The 17,226-nt window shown below is 39.8% G+C and overlaps 1 protein-coding gene across 1 annotated transcript; it reads right to left on the bottom strand.

Moving 5' to 3' along the window:
- Positions 1-387: 387 nt before the first annotated feature.
- Positions 388-16,303, bottom strand: PABPC1 (poly(A) binding protein cytoplasmic 1). Its single transcript, XM_047725629.1, has 16 exons — positions 15,829-16,303; positions 15,490-15,718; positions 12,221-12,414; positions 11,905-12,020; positions 9,707-9,846; positions 8,035-8,129; positions 7,573-7,710; positions 7,278-7,373; positions 4,129-4,401; positions 3,819-3,909; positions 3,099-3,209; positions 2,857-3,011; positions 2,540-2,624; positions 1,947-2,077; positions 1,267-1,360; positions 388-465 (listed from the first exon to the last, which is right to left on the bottom strand). The coding sequence occupies exons 2-15, from the start codon at positions 15,680-15,682 to the stop codon at positions 1,268-1,270; spliced, it is 1,911 nt and encodes a 636-aa protein (XP_047581585.1). The 5' UTR covers positions 15,683-15,718; positions 15,829-16,303; the 3' UTR covers positions 388-465; position 1,267.
- Between the last annotated feature and the right edge of the window lie 923 nt (positions 16,304-17,226).

Here is a 17,226-nt window from a genome sequence, read left to right as displayed (position 1 = left end):
CAGCGTAACAACACTGCACTGTTTAAGGAATTTTTATTAAAGCAAGAATTTTATAATCCAAATTACGTTTCCTTGCTCAGTTATCAATTCTGTTATTTAAAACAGAAGTGACATTCTGAGCTATTCCACAGTAAAGAATTACAAAATTAAAGAAAGGAATGCTTTAAATTTTTGTACTTTGCTGAAAACTCTTTTTCCCAGGGTCTATAAAACATTAATTTGTTTTTATATTTTACTATTTTTTTGTGTTTTTTTTTGTTGTTTTTAAATCAATAAGTAATCTAGGACTAGCATTATGTTTGCTAGACCTGGCATTTGCTCGGTACATAAGGTTCAAAGTTTCCTTTCCTTTTTTTATTTATTTTATATTTTGCAATGTTTTTTTTCCATAATGTTTAAGTTTTTCGATGTTTAGATATTTTTCTTCGGTGAAGCACAAGTTTCTTTTCGTGGTCCCTGATCAATCTGTGAATGCAGGGAGAAAAAAATGTAATCATCAAACTTGCTAAGAGGCTAGCACTTCATAATTCTAACTGCTAAAAATAATGAGCGATAGAACTACTAGTTATTGCTGTATTGGCAATCATATTATATTAAATATATCAAATGTAACACTGTGCAAATTTAAAATGCATAGATGCAAATGGTCAGGTACCAACAACAAAACAAGAGGACCAATTCTGGCACTTGTCAGTAGCAAATTTAAAGCCCATGGCCAAATTTAGTCTGCGGCCTGTTTCTGTAAAGTTTTATTGGTACACAGACATGACTATTCATTTATGTAATGTCTAGGAGTCCTTTCATCCTAAAACTATAGTAATTACAACATAGACAACATGGCCCACAAATCCTAAAATCTTTCCTATCTGGTCCTTTACAGAAAAGCTCTGGCAGTCTCTGGTCTGGGCTATGCTGCTACATTACCCCATTTCATGGAAGTAATGAAAGGCAAGAATGCAGACCCTGGGCAACTGTTAGTACTGCACCCCAAGGAAAGGTAGAAGCTATGAAAGTCCTTGGAGAGTAAGTACACAAACAGCCAAGCCCACTTACACAAATTATAACCTAAAACATTTAAAAGCGCTTGGATTTCAAAATTCAAGTCAATACCAGGCTAACAGGTAAAATTTCCTTTAACTTCTATTTCTACTTCTCTTTGAAAAGTTAGCGATACATTTGGATTAATGGTAAAATGATTTCTTGTAAAATATGCTCGAACTGATAAAAAACAAGCTTAAACCAATAACCCCAGGAAGGACTGCTCACGTTAAACAGCCGGAACGCCAGTGGCGCTGTTCACTGCTTTCTGGGCAGCCTCTTTAGCTTGGTGGGCTTGTAGTACAGCTACAGCTTCATCAACCTAAAAAAAGAACAAACTGGCTTTGAAAAGGATAAACAAGAAGAGTTTCAAATTCACAACATATAAATGCCCAAAAAAGGCAAACTAAACTCCTTTCCCTAGATGCAAGTGGCAAGAACCACTTTCAAAAAAAACCCGTCTCAACTGTAGCCGTATCCTTTTGGGTTCCGTTCCAGCACTATTCAGTTATGAACCCTCTTGCATTTACTGCTTACTCTCTTGTCACCATAACTCCCCCCTAAGTTGAGAAACAATGGCAAACACCTCTTTCTTCACTAAAGCAGCAGCACAGCTAAGGCAGCACTGATGCTGGAGTTAAACTGACTGGAGGTGAAACCAAGCTCTGTCCTTGACGAGCTGTGTGAGCAGAGGGCCAATTTCTGACCCCCAAGTGCTTGTTTCCCCACATATATTACAAAATGGGGATAAAAGCACCGTATGTGGTGGTAAGTTTATACCTGAGAGTTCTAAAACTTAGAACTGCACATGACTTATATAAAGCACTCAGTGATGTTCAAGTTTCTACGAAAGGTCCTGGAATACATAGTGTAAGTGGCTGTTAGGTTAAGTGACAAATTTAAATTACTTTAGAACGGAGAGACTCCGGAGACTCAAGCATATGAAGAAGTTCTGAATTATCAATCTCCAACAACATGCCAGTGATTTTACCAGCAAGAGTAGGGTGCATGGCTTGAATTAGAGGAAAGAGCCGTTCACCTAGAATCAAAAACAAACACAAATTCCTTTAGTCAAAAGTGTAAAGGCAGCCACTGTGATTAAAACTGGATTGAAGAACCTCACTTTTGTATATAGCATATATATATGCTAAGCCCAAACCCACCATTCTGATAGTTAAAAACCGATTACGATCTACCACAAGGCAACGTCAATTCTGTGTTAATTCTGTGCTTGAAACTTCTTTTTCATTTACTTCAAATTCCCTCTTCCAAAACTGTAGTGGGATCCATGGCAAATAATGCCCTATTATTCTAGTCATCAAAAGCAAAGTATTTCATTAAAAGCCTGGAACACTATTAACATGTTCAGCAGACATGTCAATTCAGACCAATCCTGGAACCTGAGACCTGCCTTTGCACTAAAAAATGACAAGCTAAGTATCTTCCCCATTTTGTAGTCAGTCTTGCTCTGCAACTGACTAGGTAGGACAGAGGCACTTACCCAACATTTGCTTTTGCTCTTGAGGAGGGGCAGATGCCAACATGGAAGCAGTCAAAGGCTCCTGACCCTGTACATGAACAGCAGGCTAGAAAAAAACGGGAATTTTTCTAAGTTTAAAGTACAGAAGTAGGGGTGCCTGGGTGGTTCAGTCAGTTAAGTGTCCTTGTGTGCTTTGTCTAATTCCCACAGACACTTTTACGTACAATTAATGGGATGTCAATGAGCAGAATGTTCTAGATAGCTTAAGCTCTCCTAATTGTCTTTAGCTTCTTTAACTGCAACCAAGGCCTGCCATCTTTATAAAGAGTAAGTCCTACCTGCTGCATGGTAACTTGTGGCTGTGCATTAAGATGTTGCTGAGGATTGCGGACTCCTGCAGCGTACTTATACTGCGGAACGGTGCGGACAGCAGGAGTAGCTGCGGCAGCGGCAGCTGCGGGACGTGGACCCATTGTCTGTGTTGATGTGTTAGCTAAAAAACAAACATATGGTTGCATACTTTTATCATGATTTTTTCAAACTGGAAATCAATTTTTACAGAAAGTATTTTAAGACTTACCAACACGCTGTGTTGACATGACTCGCGGAACCTGTGAAGAAGCTGGTCTCATAGTACTAAATGGTGGTCTAGGGGCGGCTGGGCGGATAGCACCGGGCATATTTTGGAATGCTACATTGAAAAACATAAGAACACACATTACCTGGGAAAAAACTCACTGGAAGTGTTCAATGCTTTGTTAGGGCTGAGGTTCGAACAAAGGAACCAAAGTGACTAAATGGAAATAGTATCTTAAAGCTTAGTCTCTCACCTGCGATTTTCTCAGAATTCCCAGATCAGAGAATGAAACATAAAACATTCATTCAGAAGAACAAGGACTTATTACTATCTGAACATGATACACAAACCTGGTTGCAAGTGCTCCTACAATATATATAGCAAAGGGCCACAAGGCAAGGTGCAAAAGGCCAGGACTCTGATCCTCACACACGGAACAAGATTTTTTAAAATTACTGCCTATCCAAATATGAAGTTAAAAGTTGGATCCATTCCCAAATATATCATAAAATCAAAGCAGCACAGAAATTACTCTGTCAGTAAGACAAGAAGGATGAGGCATTTTAGGATTCTTCTTAAAAAATACTAGGATCCTCAAAATGAACACCCATAACCCTAAATTATGAAAAACAACAATTAATATACTGCTGAAATATAGCTAATTTAGCCAGTACATTTTTAGTCCAAATAATTCACAACCTTAATTAAAAACAAAAGGCTTACGATGAGGTCTGGCACCCTGAGCAGTCCAGCGAGGACTTGGTCTTAGTTGAGCAATTTGGCTAGGAGGATAGTATGCAGCACGGTTCTGAGTCTGCAGAGAGCAAACCACGTATCAGGTGAAGAAAAGCAATAATGCAGCTAGCTCTATGGTCTCAAAACATTCAGCCAAGTCCTTATACTCTTACATAGTTTTTTCAAATTTAATCATAATTCAAATGTTTTAATCTTAGGTCTATTGTAGGGCACAGACAACTAAAAATGACCAAATTTGAAAACCTGCATAAGGTTTTTATTCTCTTCTGAAACATACCTGTGGGATAGCTGCCATGAAGTAACCTGAAGGAGGTGCTGGCTGGTAGGGGTTGATTACAGGATTGGGCACAGCTCTTACACTTGCCATTCTCTGCATATACTGGTTAGTGAGGTGAGCCTGGCGCTCTTCTTTGCGCTGAGCTAAAGCTACATACAATGGCTTGGTGGCCACGATTCTACCGTTCATTTCTGTAACTGCTTTTGTGGCTTCTTCTGGGGAGGAGAAACATACAAAACCAAACCCTTTGCTGCGACCACCCTCCATCATAACCTATTAAAAGACAAAAAAAAAAGTTAATTCAATGATAGAATGTGGCTCTGAAGGCATTACATTATAATTATAGCTACTGACTCAAATAAGCAAACACTGTTAATGCTTTCATTTTTTCCACAATTTTTCCTCAATACCTCAATATTAAGGGCAAGCTATGTACATGCATTATCTCAGCCAAGCAAGAGAAAGTAGATAGGTAGAGGTAATAAGACAGTAAATGTGCTCAGATTTTAGATCTGTCAACAGAATATTAAGATTTAAGTATCTGAATGATCCAATCAAGGCCTACTAAAATTAAAATTTGACTTAGCAATGCAAGTTGACAAGATGCTTTACTATACTTTGGTGGGGAAGGGGGAGCAGCTGAATTTCTGAATATCCACATTTCAAAATAAAAATTTCACATTCAAGACCAAAAGGGCCATAAATAAGCTTCCAAACACTTTAAAGATCTTCTAAAGGTGCAATGAGGAGGTGCAAAGAACTCCTCACTAGCCCTACAATACACATAAGCATGTTCTACAGCTATATTCACTGGTATGGTGTAGCACAGGTACAAACAGAATAGCAATGAAACAGTCCAGTGACCTAACTTGTATGTGGAATCAAAACAAAACACCAAAACCCAACCAGACAACAAAAAAACACCCTGACCTCATGGTTGCTGAAGGCAGAGGAAAGTGGGTAGGGGAAATCAAGGTTTTAAAAAGGTACAAATTCCCAGCTACAAATTAAGTCCTGGGAATGCAAGTAAGGTACAGCATAGAGATTAGACTACTGTACTACATATCTGAAATTTCCTGAAGAGTAGATCTTTAAAGTTCTCATCACAAGGAAAATAAATTTTTGTTAACTATGCACAGTGATGGATATTAAACTAAATTATCCTTTGACAACATATACAACACGAACATCAAGTCATTATGCTATACATCTGAGTATGTCAACTGTACCTAGAACAAGACCCTGAGACACCCATGCAGTTATGGGAATTTACTGCATTAAAGTTAACATTTCAAAATAACAAAGAAAAAATGGACTTTGCATTATATAGTATGTGTGTGGTACATTGAGACTACCTAGAAGAATTAAGTCACATCTCTTATTTATAGCACACTGAAAAATCAAACTGCCAAAGATTCTAAATCTGAATATAAAATGCAAAACTATGAGGAAAGATGAAAAAACCCCCAAAGTCCTAAGTTAAAGACTGGGAGGAAGTATTTGCAATATAAAACAAAGGGCTGACATAAAATCCTCTCTAATCAATAAAAAGACAACCAATCCAATATAAAAATATGCAAAGAGGAAAAACTGTCAACATATGAAAGGCATGTCACTAATGGAAAAGATGTAATATCAACTTCTACTAAATGGACAAGACTAGTAGGAATGTGTCTAACCTTTTGGGACAAGTTGGTTGTATCCATTTTAAATATACCCACTAACCAGGTATTTTAATTCTGGAACTTTAGAAATACATTTTTGCAAAGATACATGTTTATTACAATGGTGGGTCTAACAGTGGAAACACATAAAGCAACCCAAATGTTTATCAATGTAAGTACAGTAAAATAAGTTATGGTATATCTATACAATGAATATTTAGCTCTTAGGGGTGAAAAAAAACCCTGAAATGAATATGCAAATATCTATCCAGACCTGTTAAGTGAAACTGCAAGTCCTAGAATCTGTATAGTACCATCCTGGTCTTCTAAATTATTGTTTATACATCTACAAAAACTATTTGGACAAACATGAAGATTATCTGGGAGGGACACCCAAATGGGATGGAGGAAGGAAATCACTTTTCACTTTTTACCTTTCTGCTTTATTTTTTTTTTTTAGCAAGCATTAACACATGAGCTCCTCCTCCAGAATAAACTTGCCAAATTTTCACATCTCTGCCACCGAGTGATATTATGATTGACAAAGGACTTTAAAAAACATGCATAATATTCAACTTCAGCAACTTTCAGGGAACATACAAAGGGTAAAGATACCCAGAAGTGGATTCTAGCACACTCCAAGTACTCAAAAGCACAGGCTAAAATGCAAGACAACTCCATCTCTTCATTTTTATTTGTATTCATCTAGTAGGGCCCTAACATTTCCTATCATAGAAGCTCCTTTGATCAACGAAGTTAACAGGAAAAGATGAGTTAGGAAGATCGGCCACGAGGTCATTCCAGAGCACTGAATTTTAATGTTTCTTGAACTCTTGAGAATCTGACTAAAGTTTTAGACACTCCTCCCATATCCCAAAATACATATGCACAAAACTTTACATACAGAGGAATTCTTGGACCATGGACATCAGAAAAAACACCTGGAACAGAGGTTCTTAATTAAATCAAATTCCCAGAATTTAGAATAGAAATTCTTCATTTCTGATTTTGAGTGGAAGAAAATCTATCTTTACTAGGGGACTTAAAGTTTGACTCCCCAGAATGAATTGTGTAAGTGAATATAAATTTTGCCTGATAACAATTATAGTTCCCTAATAAGTTGCCACTTTAACCAGAAAAATAACTAAACAGAATAGCACAATGCATATTATGTGAGGGTCAATTGCTATGGTCAACGAATGCAACCTCAGGAAGAATTCAGAACTTGTCCCCTACAAAAATAAACCATCAAGGCTACTACATCTATTTCAAATTTGAATGTCTGTGAAGCAATGAGGCAAAAACCTGATTACCAGAAAAGAAAAAAAGGACTGACTTTTTGGAAAACAATAACAACAACAAAAACCCCTATGTGACTCTTCATTTATAAAATAAGAAAAACACTCAGGCCTATAAATGTGAAACTTACATACATATTATCAATGTGCATGAATTGTCCCCAAATCTTAAAGTATGTAAGTTTACCTTTGCACTAGTGATTGTACCAAAAGGAGAAAACTCTTTCCGGAGACGTTCGTCATCAATACCATCATCAAGATTTTTCACATAAAGGTTAACACCCTAAAAAACAAAAAAACAAATTATCGAAAAAGGAAAAAGAAAACCACAGTGGAACTCGAGCACACTTCCTAGTATTTTATCCCATGTTTCTTCTCCTTTCCCCCTTCACAAACCCTCCAGTTACCTGGCAGTAACTGAAATGAATGTAAAATAGGTTTCCTCATCCCTGTCTTATTTTGCTTGTCAATTAAAAATGAACCTGGTATCTGGTGATCCTATCTTGCTTCATCTGTTCAAATTTGCGCTTAAGTTCCGTCTGCCGTTCCACTTTTTTCTGAGCTCGACCAACGTAAATTTGTTTTCCATTGAGCTCCTTTCCATTCATCTCATCCACAGCCTTACAGAAATCACAGAAATTTTAATTACTAACTTGCAACAGAGAAGTTCACTGCTTTAACAATCAAGAAAAATTTTCAGGTTACGCATGCTAAAGTGGACCCATCACAGTAACTGGGCTTCAATGTTTTGGGAATATAGGTTCCCAGTTTATACCTTCAAAACTAACAAAAAATTCAAGTAATTCAAAAACAATACATGTAAAATAGCCAATGTAATGCATGTACATTTCAGTATGAGAGCAAGGAAACCTTCTATGATCTCCCTTCTTATTATAAAATACAGGAAATCCACACTATCTTTAGTTAGTATATTTGAGTCTTACTTTCTGTGCATCTTCATGCCTTTCGAAGCTTACAAATCCAAAACCTTTGGATTTTCCACTTTCATCAGTCATTACTTTCACACTTAAGGCAGGTCCTAAAAAAATTTTTTAAATGATTCAAACATATTCCACACAACACTTAGACATTTCAAATTTCAACACCAAGTCATGAAAAAAATAAAAATTAAAAAACAGTCTCTTCAAAGACCTTGTATTTCTACTAAGAAGCTAAATACTCTATTCATTAAAACAGCCCTCCCTTCATTTAAGGAGGTATATGTTTTAGACAATTGTTAAAGATGAGATTTTATTCTTAGTTCAAACCAGATTTGCCTTTTATTGGCCAACAATTTTATTTCTTGACGTCAGAATTAAGAAATAAGATTTTCTTAACCCTTGGCCCACTTGATTTTCAACTGAGAGTGGAGGGAATACAGGGTTTGACCCGCGGAAAGACACAGTATCACTCTGAGGAAGTAGCACATATTTGGAGACGTGTGGCCCCAGTTCTCCCAAGTGAAAAAGACACTTAACTGAGGTGGGCATTATCTCAGGCAGATGGGGCCAGAAAAAATTAAAAATCACATTTGATTATAGAAAATATGGAAGATGTATGGGCACAGGTAGATTGTTTCTTTTGACTGTACCTCTGGTCCTAAGCTGTACTTCCAATCTTTATGAGACAAACAGCCAAGAAAATATTTGACAAATTTACATATTGGTCACCTCTCATAACATTATTCACTTGGGGTAATTGGTAAACAATATTCAACTTCAGCAACAGCTTCTAATTAAAAAAGGCGATGAAATACACAAAACCAGTCACTAAAGAGAATTTGGAGTAAGATGCAAGACACAATCTTTGTCAAAAGGACAAGTTTTTTGCTCAAAGGAGTAGAGGGTTCAATGTGGCCTACTAGTTCAGCAATAAGAAAGTATTAGATTTCCTAATTCTGTATCATTTGAGGTGCTCAAAAAAAAAAAAAAAAGCCACCTGCTGAACTTATTAGATCAACAAATGATAAGGGACAAGCAAATCACCTGCAAAAGCGTTCAATTTACAGTTCATCTTCTGATCAGTTACAACTATCTAAAGTGAGGCTGGTTACACTTTACAGATTTAAAATTTAACCAAGTTAATTTGAAATTCAAGGAACAAATTAAGATCCCATGGATTCAGAAGGCCATCCCAAGGAGATATCACGGGAATCAGGATCTCTGGCTTTGTCTTTGAATGTCATTGTTTCAAATTGCTCAAACATGAGGCTTTTAATAGGACTGGCCAAATATCCTAAAGCTGGCCAGCTTTCCTGTCCCATAACTAAAGACTGCATTCCACCCTAAGTTGGCTGTTATCATGTGCATGCCTCTGATGAGATGGGATCTGTACGGGCAGAAATCCAGCACAATTTCTTACTGTAGCATAACCTTTAAAAATCTGTTCCAATTAGGCAGTCACACCTTACTGTGCTAACACAACACTATTAACCTTTATTTATATACTACTTTGTAGTATAATGGACTATCAGTAGTTTAATCCAGATAACGACAATTATTTTTAAGTACCATACTAAGTTTCATTTCATTCACTTTAGAATAAAGTATTAGCCAAAACTAATGTTGAGCAATTACTCAGAACTTTGAGTGTAAAAATTTAATTCAGACACATTACCAAACTTGCCAAAGAGATCCTTAAGGCGCTCATCATCCATATCTTCTCCAAAATTCTTGATGTAAACATTGGTGAACTCTTTTGCCCTAGCTCCGAGTTCTGCTTCTCGTTCTTTACGAGACTTAAATCGTCCAACAAATCTAATAAAATATGTAAGGACTATAAAATTAGGTTCTATTTTATTAAGTTCAGATTAATTAAGGCTGATGGTTGATTTTGTAATTGTTACTGTTAATTTCAGAATCTCGAATAAAGAGCACACTAAAAACAAGTGCCTTAAGTGAAAAAAATGGAAGCATAAAATAAGAACAAACTTCTTAACTATAAGAAAAAAGGAAGCATTTTTTCTTCATACACACTTCCCTCCCTTCCTTCTAGCTAACCCAGGGTTAAACAGATCATGCCTATCAATATAAATGAGTGGGAGTAACACATGAACCATGCCAAAGAAAAGACTTTTATCGTTGCTATTTCAAAGTGGTCCTTGCACATTGTTTGTGCTCTCTAAAATGGAAATTTAAACTTATGAATTCTGTACTCTAACACATAACAGCTTGGCAAATTTTCTTTGCAGCATTATCAACTAAATGTTTTAAAAATTTAGTTTTCCCCTAATATAATAGTAGTACATGTCATTTAAGACTATTGTAAAATAAAGTAAAAAACCATCTTCCATGATACCACCCAAATCGTGACGGATTTTCCCTAGGTCTTTTCCTTAACCTTCCCCACCCCACCCATACTGTGGTGCTTCTCCAAGCTATTAGCCTTAGGAACATTCTCAACAGGAACATAATTTTCCACTGTGGATATCACAACTTCATGCTTTTTGTTAATAATGCTGGAGCTTAATGAGCCTTTCTGTTATATGTTCTTATGATAGAGTTGCAGAAATCATGGTAGTTCAAAAGGCATATAAATGACCTTAAGTTTATATATACAGACTTTTCCAAAAGGGTTACACCATTTTGTACCCAAAACAGCAATAAATTAAGTCTTTATTTAATCTAGACCCCCACCATTACTGGACATTCTTCCCCTGCCTCCAAGCATGTTGATAGGCAAACTGTTAAGATAGTTTCATCTTCTAATACTAATGATGCTAAATATTTCTCTCATTTAAAAATGTGCTATTTCAAAAAAATAAGGATTCTAACAACTAGCCTTTGTAAACATTGTTTGCATTGAGGAACTGCTGGTATCTTAGACATATGGGTTCTTTATACGTTACAGTCTTTCCTTAATCATGTAGTGACACAAAATTCAAAGACGTAACACCATGTACCTAACAATCTCTTCATGTACAGAATGACCACAGCATTTCATGAAGTGATTTATAGGAACTACACCCTAAGAGTGATGCAGTGGAGTTGTTAGAACTAAGCCCAATTTGTACGTCATCACTGCAGTTTACACAGCAACATGAACTCAGCTCATTTATAAGATGACCTTACGGCTGAATTTGCTCAGATAATTAAACAAAAACCACTGGCACGAACAATAAAAAACTAGAGATGTTACTTCTTTGGGCTCATAAAATCTGCAGTTTTATAACCTGCAGCAGAATAGTCTCAGAGGTTTTATCAGTGCCATTATATAAAAAGTCTGCAACTTTTAAAAACAAGTTTATCTCAGAAAAGATTAATTATGAAGATTGCTGGTTTAATTCTACTTTTACTTTTAAATGGGTGAAGAAAGGTGAAAAGGTAAAAGAACAACTACTCCCATCAATAAACTGTAGTAGTATGGCCAAGTAAAGAGCCAACTTAGACTCTGAATTTAGACCACTGGGTTTGTATCCCAGCTTATCTGTTGAACCAGCAGGTAAATACAGGCAAATTATTTTAAACTCAGTTTCCTCATATGTAAAACAGGTCAATGACTACCTTAGGAATTAAGTTTCTGTCTGGATTCCTAGTTTTTCAACTACGCACTTTTGAAAAAGCTTTGTATCTCAATATACCTATCTTCTTTTGCTTTCTGACTTGAATGTTGACCAATTAATTACATTAATTCACTGTTACTCATTTGTCACAACAAAGAAGGAAAAAAACACAATGATAAAATCTTCTAAGATGTGGTTCATTATTTTCACTCCAGCTGAATTTCTTTAAGAGCACAAATGTATTAACTTGTAAAACGAAATGATTTGGACTATTAAAAACAGATCTGAAATATGATTAACTATTTATACTTACACTTTGCGATCATTTAGTAGCATCCCATTCATTTTTTCAATAGCTCTTTCAGCTGCTTCCTGTGTCTCAAAATGTACAAATCCATAACCTTTGGAGCCATTTTCATCACAAACCACCTAGGGAAAAACAGATACCAATTTTTTATTACTTGCTATTGATTTGCCATTTTTTCCAATGTTCAGAAAGAACTTGTCGGCCTCCTAGCCTGGGTATTTGGGAAATAAAGCTACCCATTAACAGATAGCATGGTTACTCTTTTAAGGAATAAACTACAAGAAGGTAAAACACTATGTTTACCTGTCACATTTTTGCTTACCTTACATGAAAGGATGTTACCAAAAGCAGAAAATGTATCATACAGTGCTTTATTATCAATGGATTTGTCCAAATTTTTAATGAATATGTTGCCCACTCCACTTTTGCGAAGTGATGGATCCCGCTGAGACCACATGATGCGTACTGGCTTGCCCTTTATAACATCAAAATTCATGGTGTCCAAAGCACGCTCCGCTGTGAAAAGACAGGTTCAGAGTATTACTTCAAAACATTTCTAGACCACTAAGAATTATATAAATTATTATGGGGAAAGTAATTGGGCATAGTCCCTCTCTCCCTATCTAAATTTCAAAATTGCTGGGCCTTACACCTCACACTAGTCTAGATTTAAATTGTATAATGCTAAAAAAGAAGACAATTATCAGAAACCCCAATTTCCCATCTTAACAGATGACATATCACCAATGTATTTCTGAAACATTTTTTCCTTTAACTACCATATATTTAAAATCCCCTTTTGGTTCAACATAAAACCAAGATACCCCTTCACATACAATCTGCTTAATGTGCAATATAAAAGATACTAGATAATTGTAAATTACCCAGACTTAAAAGTTTTTAGTTTTTTCAAACATTTTAACTTCTTCCCTTATTTCTTGTCAGAATCAGCCTTTTCTTTGCTTACCACAGCCAATATTATACAAAAATTAGTCCATTAAAAAAATAATAATAAAGTCCCTGGATTTTGGGAGCTGGGTGATTTCAGGGACTCATGGCACAAACTTCGTATTACTATGTTTAAAAAAAAAAAAGTCATATCCGTTCAGATTAAGATTTGAATTAGGCCCTCAAAAACTAATGTGAGGTTGGCATACTTAGCTGTATAATGAATACAAAATTTTTAATGCCAGGTCTGTAAGATTCACAATTCACTCATTAAAGCTTTCTTGACATATAAAACCAATTTTATCTTCAGTCATTGATTTACTTAATAACTGATCATTTTATCTATTATTTCTGCATAGTGCTAGAAAAATTTCAGAATCAACCCTGATTTCAGAGTCTATGAAATACTGAATTAAGTGCATCTCTACCATGAAGCATTTATTAAATAAACTGAGACTTTTCATGGAGAAAGATATTCTTAAGTAAAAAACATTAGTCCTCAAGAGGGAAAAAACATAGTCCATTTGAAGTTCTGAAACACCAATTTCCACAAATTCCATCCAATATAACTGTAAATTTATTGAGAGGACAAATTTTCCAGCCACTTCTTTTTATAAATGAAAGCTCCAGTTTCTAGAAGATAGTGACAATCAGCTGTCAGCTCATTATCAATTGACCACACCTACTCAGCTCCCCTAGTTTTTTAGCTGACTTTGCTTGAGCGTCTTTTGAATGAGTCACCTCTTCCTGTTAAATTGGAAACTGGTCACTTTCAGAAGCTATCCTACCAGCCCATCGATGTTGCAGTAAATAGGAAAAGAGAAAACCACTGAAAAAATATTTGGAAAAACGGTAAGTTGTACATATAGAAACCAAACAAATGTAAGATGAACAAATGTTATCTTCTTTTGAGCAGTTATAGTTACTGGCCCACCGGTATAGACTGAGAATACAAACAGTGTACGGTAACCATGGTAACCTGAAGTTCAACTTTTCAAATCACAAGATATTTTAAAAATTGGGTTTGTTTTAAAATTGTTAAGCTTGGAAAGAATAACAGCCACTTCCAAAAGTTACATTTTATAGTCTTTAGGATTTGTTCAAGTTTTCTCTGTTAACTTTAGATTGTGATTACCTGCCCCAAAGTTATCTTCCCTAATCTATTCATTCAGCGGTAAATCTTGTACAGAGTTTGGAAAAATTGTTAAGGACTGACATTTGGAGCCACTGCTTACGGAGCAAAAGGGCAGGAAACCTGCAGTGCAGTTTTACAACTTCTGGCTGTGTCACTCAATAGTAGTATGTCTACCCAAATCGTGACAGTAACTTCACCTAGCAAAAAGCTGAACATTAAATAACTTCCAGTCCTATTGAGTTAATTTAATTAAAAATTTAAAAGCAAATTCTTTATATTCCATATTAGCTGACATGTATTCGAGCTGCTTGAGGGAATAAAAGCAAAACTGGGCCATAAAATTGAGTGAATCTGACTTTTGGAAATTAACTGATCCAAATATAAAGAAAATCCTGGGAACTCATCATGCCACATATCTTAATCTGTTTGCCAAATTTTGTTTTGTGAACTGTTTAACTTCAAAATAAAAAGATAAGTTTTAGCCACATTTTTTCCTCCGTGAATTAGTACTGTTATTTTGTTCAATTACCCATGACATACGGATATTCGGACCACTTTAAAGAATAAAGAAACCTTTACTACTGAAGGCCAATAAGTATAATGGTCCAGTCCACACTACACTCGAAGTTTACAGCCAAAATTTGACTACATTTTTTGGGGGGGGGGGAACCTCTCGAAAGCACAGAACTATTTCAGAAGGGAAGAAACATTCTGTATTACCAGTATTACGAATCTAATTTGGATTAAAAAAACCTCAAATAACCTACAATGCCTGAGAAAACAGTGCATTTCCAAAGGGTCATCCTCCATACCTTCTGCTCCCACCAACCTGCTGTTAGTATTAGTGAGAAATGCCTGAACTCGGGGAAAACCCCAAATGCGCGTCTCAGCGGTAATCTACAGTTCTAGAGCCAAGGGTTACTGACAAATTAAGAATGGAATCAGAAACCTGAGGACCACCACATCACCAAATTAACTTTATCCTAAGGCCCTGTGGCTCCCCCAGGCGATTGGGCCAGTAGCAGAGACAGGCCTCGGGCCTGTGAGGTTACAGGGTTCAACACGTGGTATTTTTCGAGCACCGAATCGCACTTCCTCCGTGTCCTGGGGCGCCGGCAGGAGCCCGGGGTGGTGGGAGCGCCTCCACCTATTACCAGAGAAGGGGGCTCGGCTCCCGACGCCCCAGAAGCCCGCGGCTACTGGCGGGAGCGCGGTGGAAGAACCCAATCTCACCAACCCTCCCGGCGCGTCATCACCCTAAAGTTTGAGAGCGGCTGAGGCCGAGAAAATGGTCGCAAAGGAGGAAGTGGCCAGGCGTGCGGCTGCCGGCAGCGCGGGTCCCCGCGGGCACGGGGAGCAGGGGTCCCGGCGCCCAAGCCTCTCCCCGCCGGCCCTCAGGGGGTGACATGCCCGCCCGTCCCCTCCCCCGGGCCCGCCGGCCTAGCCCGCTCGCCGCCGCCTGCGCCTCATGGCCGCCCGCCCGCCAGCCCGCCGGGCCCGGCTCTCACCGTCCGCCGGTTGTTGGAAGTTCACATACGCGTAGCCCAAGGAGCGGCGGGTGATCATGTCCCTGCAGACCCGGATGGAAAGGATGGGCCCGGCCGGGCTGAACTTCTCGTAGAGCATCGCCTCGGTCACGTCGGGGTGTAGGTCCCCCACGTAGAGCGAGGCCATGGGGTAGCTGGGGGCGCTGGGGTTCATCTCGGCACGGCTGCCCGCAGGGCCACAGGCCGCGACCTTTCCGTGAGAGGAGAGCGAGTGCTGGGGCCGGGGGCCGGAGCCGGGGGGAGGGGAGCGGGGGCAAGCGCAGAGGGACAAAAATCAACCGGAATCGAAAACTACTCAACGGCCGCAGAACGGGGTCGATCGGCTGCCGCTGGCTGCTGGCTGCTGGCTGCCGGCTGGGAAGCAAGGGTGGCGGTGGCGGTGTCGGGTCCGGGCAGGGGGAAGGCCTCGGTCTCTTGGTTCCTTCTTGGAGCTGCTGCGGGGCCGCGGGCGGGCGGGTCGGTCTCGGCTGCTTCACCGGGTTATTTTATAAAAGAGGAAGAAAAAAAAAATAAAAGTCTCCGGCGGGGGAGACGCGGATTTTTTGTAATTTTTTTTTGGGTTTTTTAAAAGATTTTTTTAGATTTTTTTTGGATTTTTTTAATAATAAATGTGTGTTCCGAGCGCGGAGCACACACTCCGCACTCTCAGCACTAACCGCCGGGGAGAAGGGGAAGCACCGCCTCCTGCACCCTCTACTTATACCCCCCGCCGCACTCGCCCCGCCCCCGCGCGTCTGACGCCAGGGCCCTACGCGAGCGTCAGCGCCGGAGGAGGAGGAGAAAAGGAGGCGAGGGGGAGGAGGGAAGAGAAAACAGGAGGAGGAAAGAGCAGAGAGGAAGGGAGAGGTGGCGGCGGCGGCTGCAGCGGGTGTGGGGGTGGGGCTGGGGCGGAGGGGCGGGGCTCCTGCGCACGCGCCGCGGCCGGGGGGCCGGGTCTGCGCTGCGTAGAGCTCGTGGGGGGGAGGGGAGGGCTGGCTAGCTAGTGGGTCTGAGAGGAGTCGGGTGGGACGGCCTCTCCTTCCACACACCCCGCCCCCACCTCCACCCTGGAGAAGCGTTAACCCGTCACCGCGGCGGTGGGCGGCGCGCGGGGCTTCCGGGTTCCTCGGCGCTAACCACCCCCCACGTGCACGGCCGTCCGGGCCTCTTCCCGCCACGGCCTGCCCTGCTCCACTCGCCCCTGTCCCTTAGGGACCCTGAGCACGGGTGGGCTGGCGTGGTTCCTTCCAGGCCCAGTTTCCGAAATGTGCGTGAAAGGAGCCGGGTTGGCTCCTTTTTCTCCTACCCGGACCGCACTACGACTCCCAGCGGGCAGCGCCGCCACGCGCGTCGGCCGCAGAAGCGGTGCCTGCTGGGATCTGGAGTCCCCAACGGCCGCGGCGCTCGCTCACCCCAACTGGCCGCGGGTCCTGGCTGCTGGCTCGGGGACCCCCAACCGTCCCGGCGCTGGACCCCGGTCGCCGCCCCGCGGTGCTTCCAGTAGAAGGGGGAGGGGAGGAATCCTTGGGCTTCTCTCCCAAGGTTTCCGAGACCTGCACTCTTCTCAGTCTCCACCGGACCCTGTCGTTAGTCAAAGTGGCTTTAATTGGGAAGGTTGTTTCGGGGTCTTTGTACGCCTCCCTTTTTAAAGTATCGTGATCACTATTAACTTAAGCTGTTAGGTTGGAATCTTTGATTCGTGCTATTTCTACTTGAGAT

This window comes from Lutra lutra, chromosome 4 (genome assembly GCF_902655055.1).
Source record: "Lutra lutra chromosome 4, mLutLut1.2, whole genome shotgun sequence".
Taxonomy (NCBI): domain Eukaryota; kingdom Metazoa; phylum Chordata; class Mammalia; order Carnivora; family Mustelidae; genus Lutra; species Lutra lutra.
The sequence above is the reverse complement of the archived record's forward strand: the minus strand, read 5'-3'. Positions and strand labels throughout refer to the sequence as shown.

Bases quoted from the DNA above. Each gene is read 5' to 3' on its own strand.
- PABPC1 (XM_047725629.1), bottom strand. From the start codon at position 15,682: ATGAACCCCAGCGCCCCCAGCTACCCCATGGCCTCGCTCTACGTGGGG. The intron at 3,210-3,818 runs GTAAGCCTTTTG...TTTTCAATGTAG, and splicing joins TCAGGGTGCCAGACCTCATC to CATTCCAAAATATGCCCGGT. The intron at 1,361-1,946 runs GTAATTTAAATT...TTCTTTTTTTAG, and splicing joins CGGAGTCTCTCCGTTCTAAA to GTTGATGAAGCTGTAGCTGT.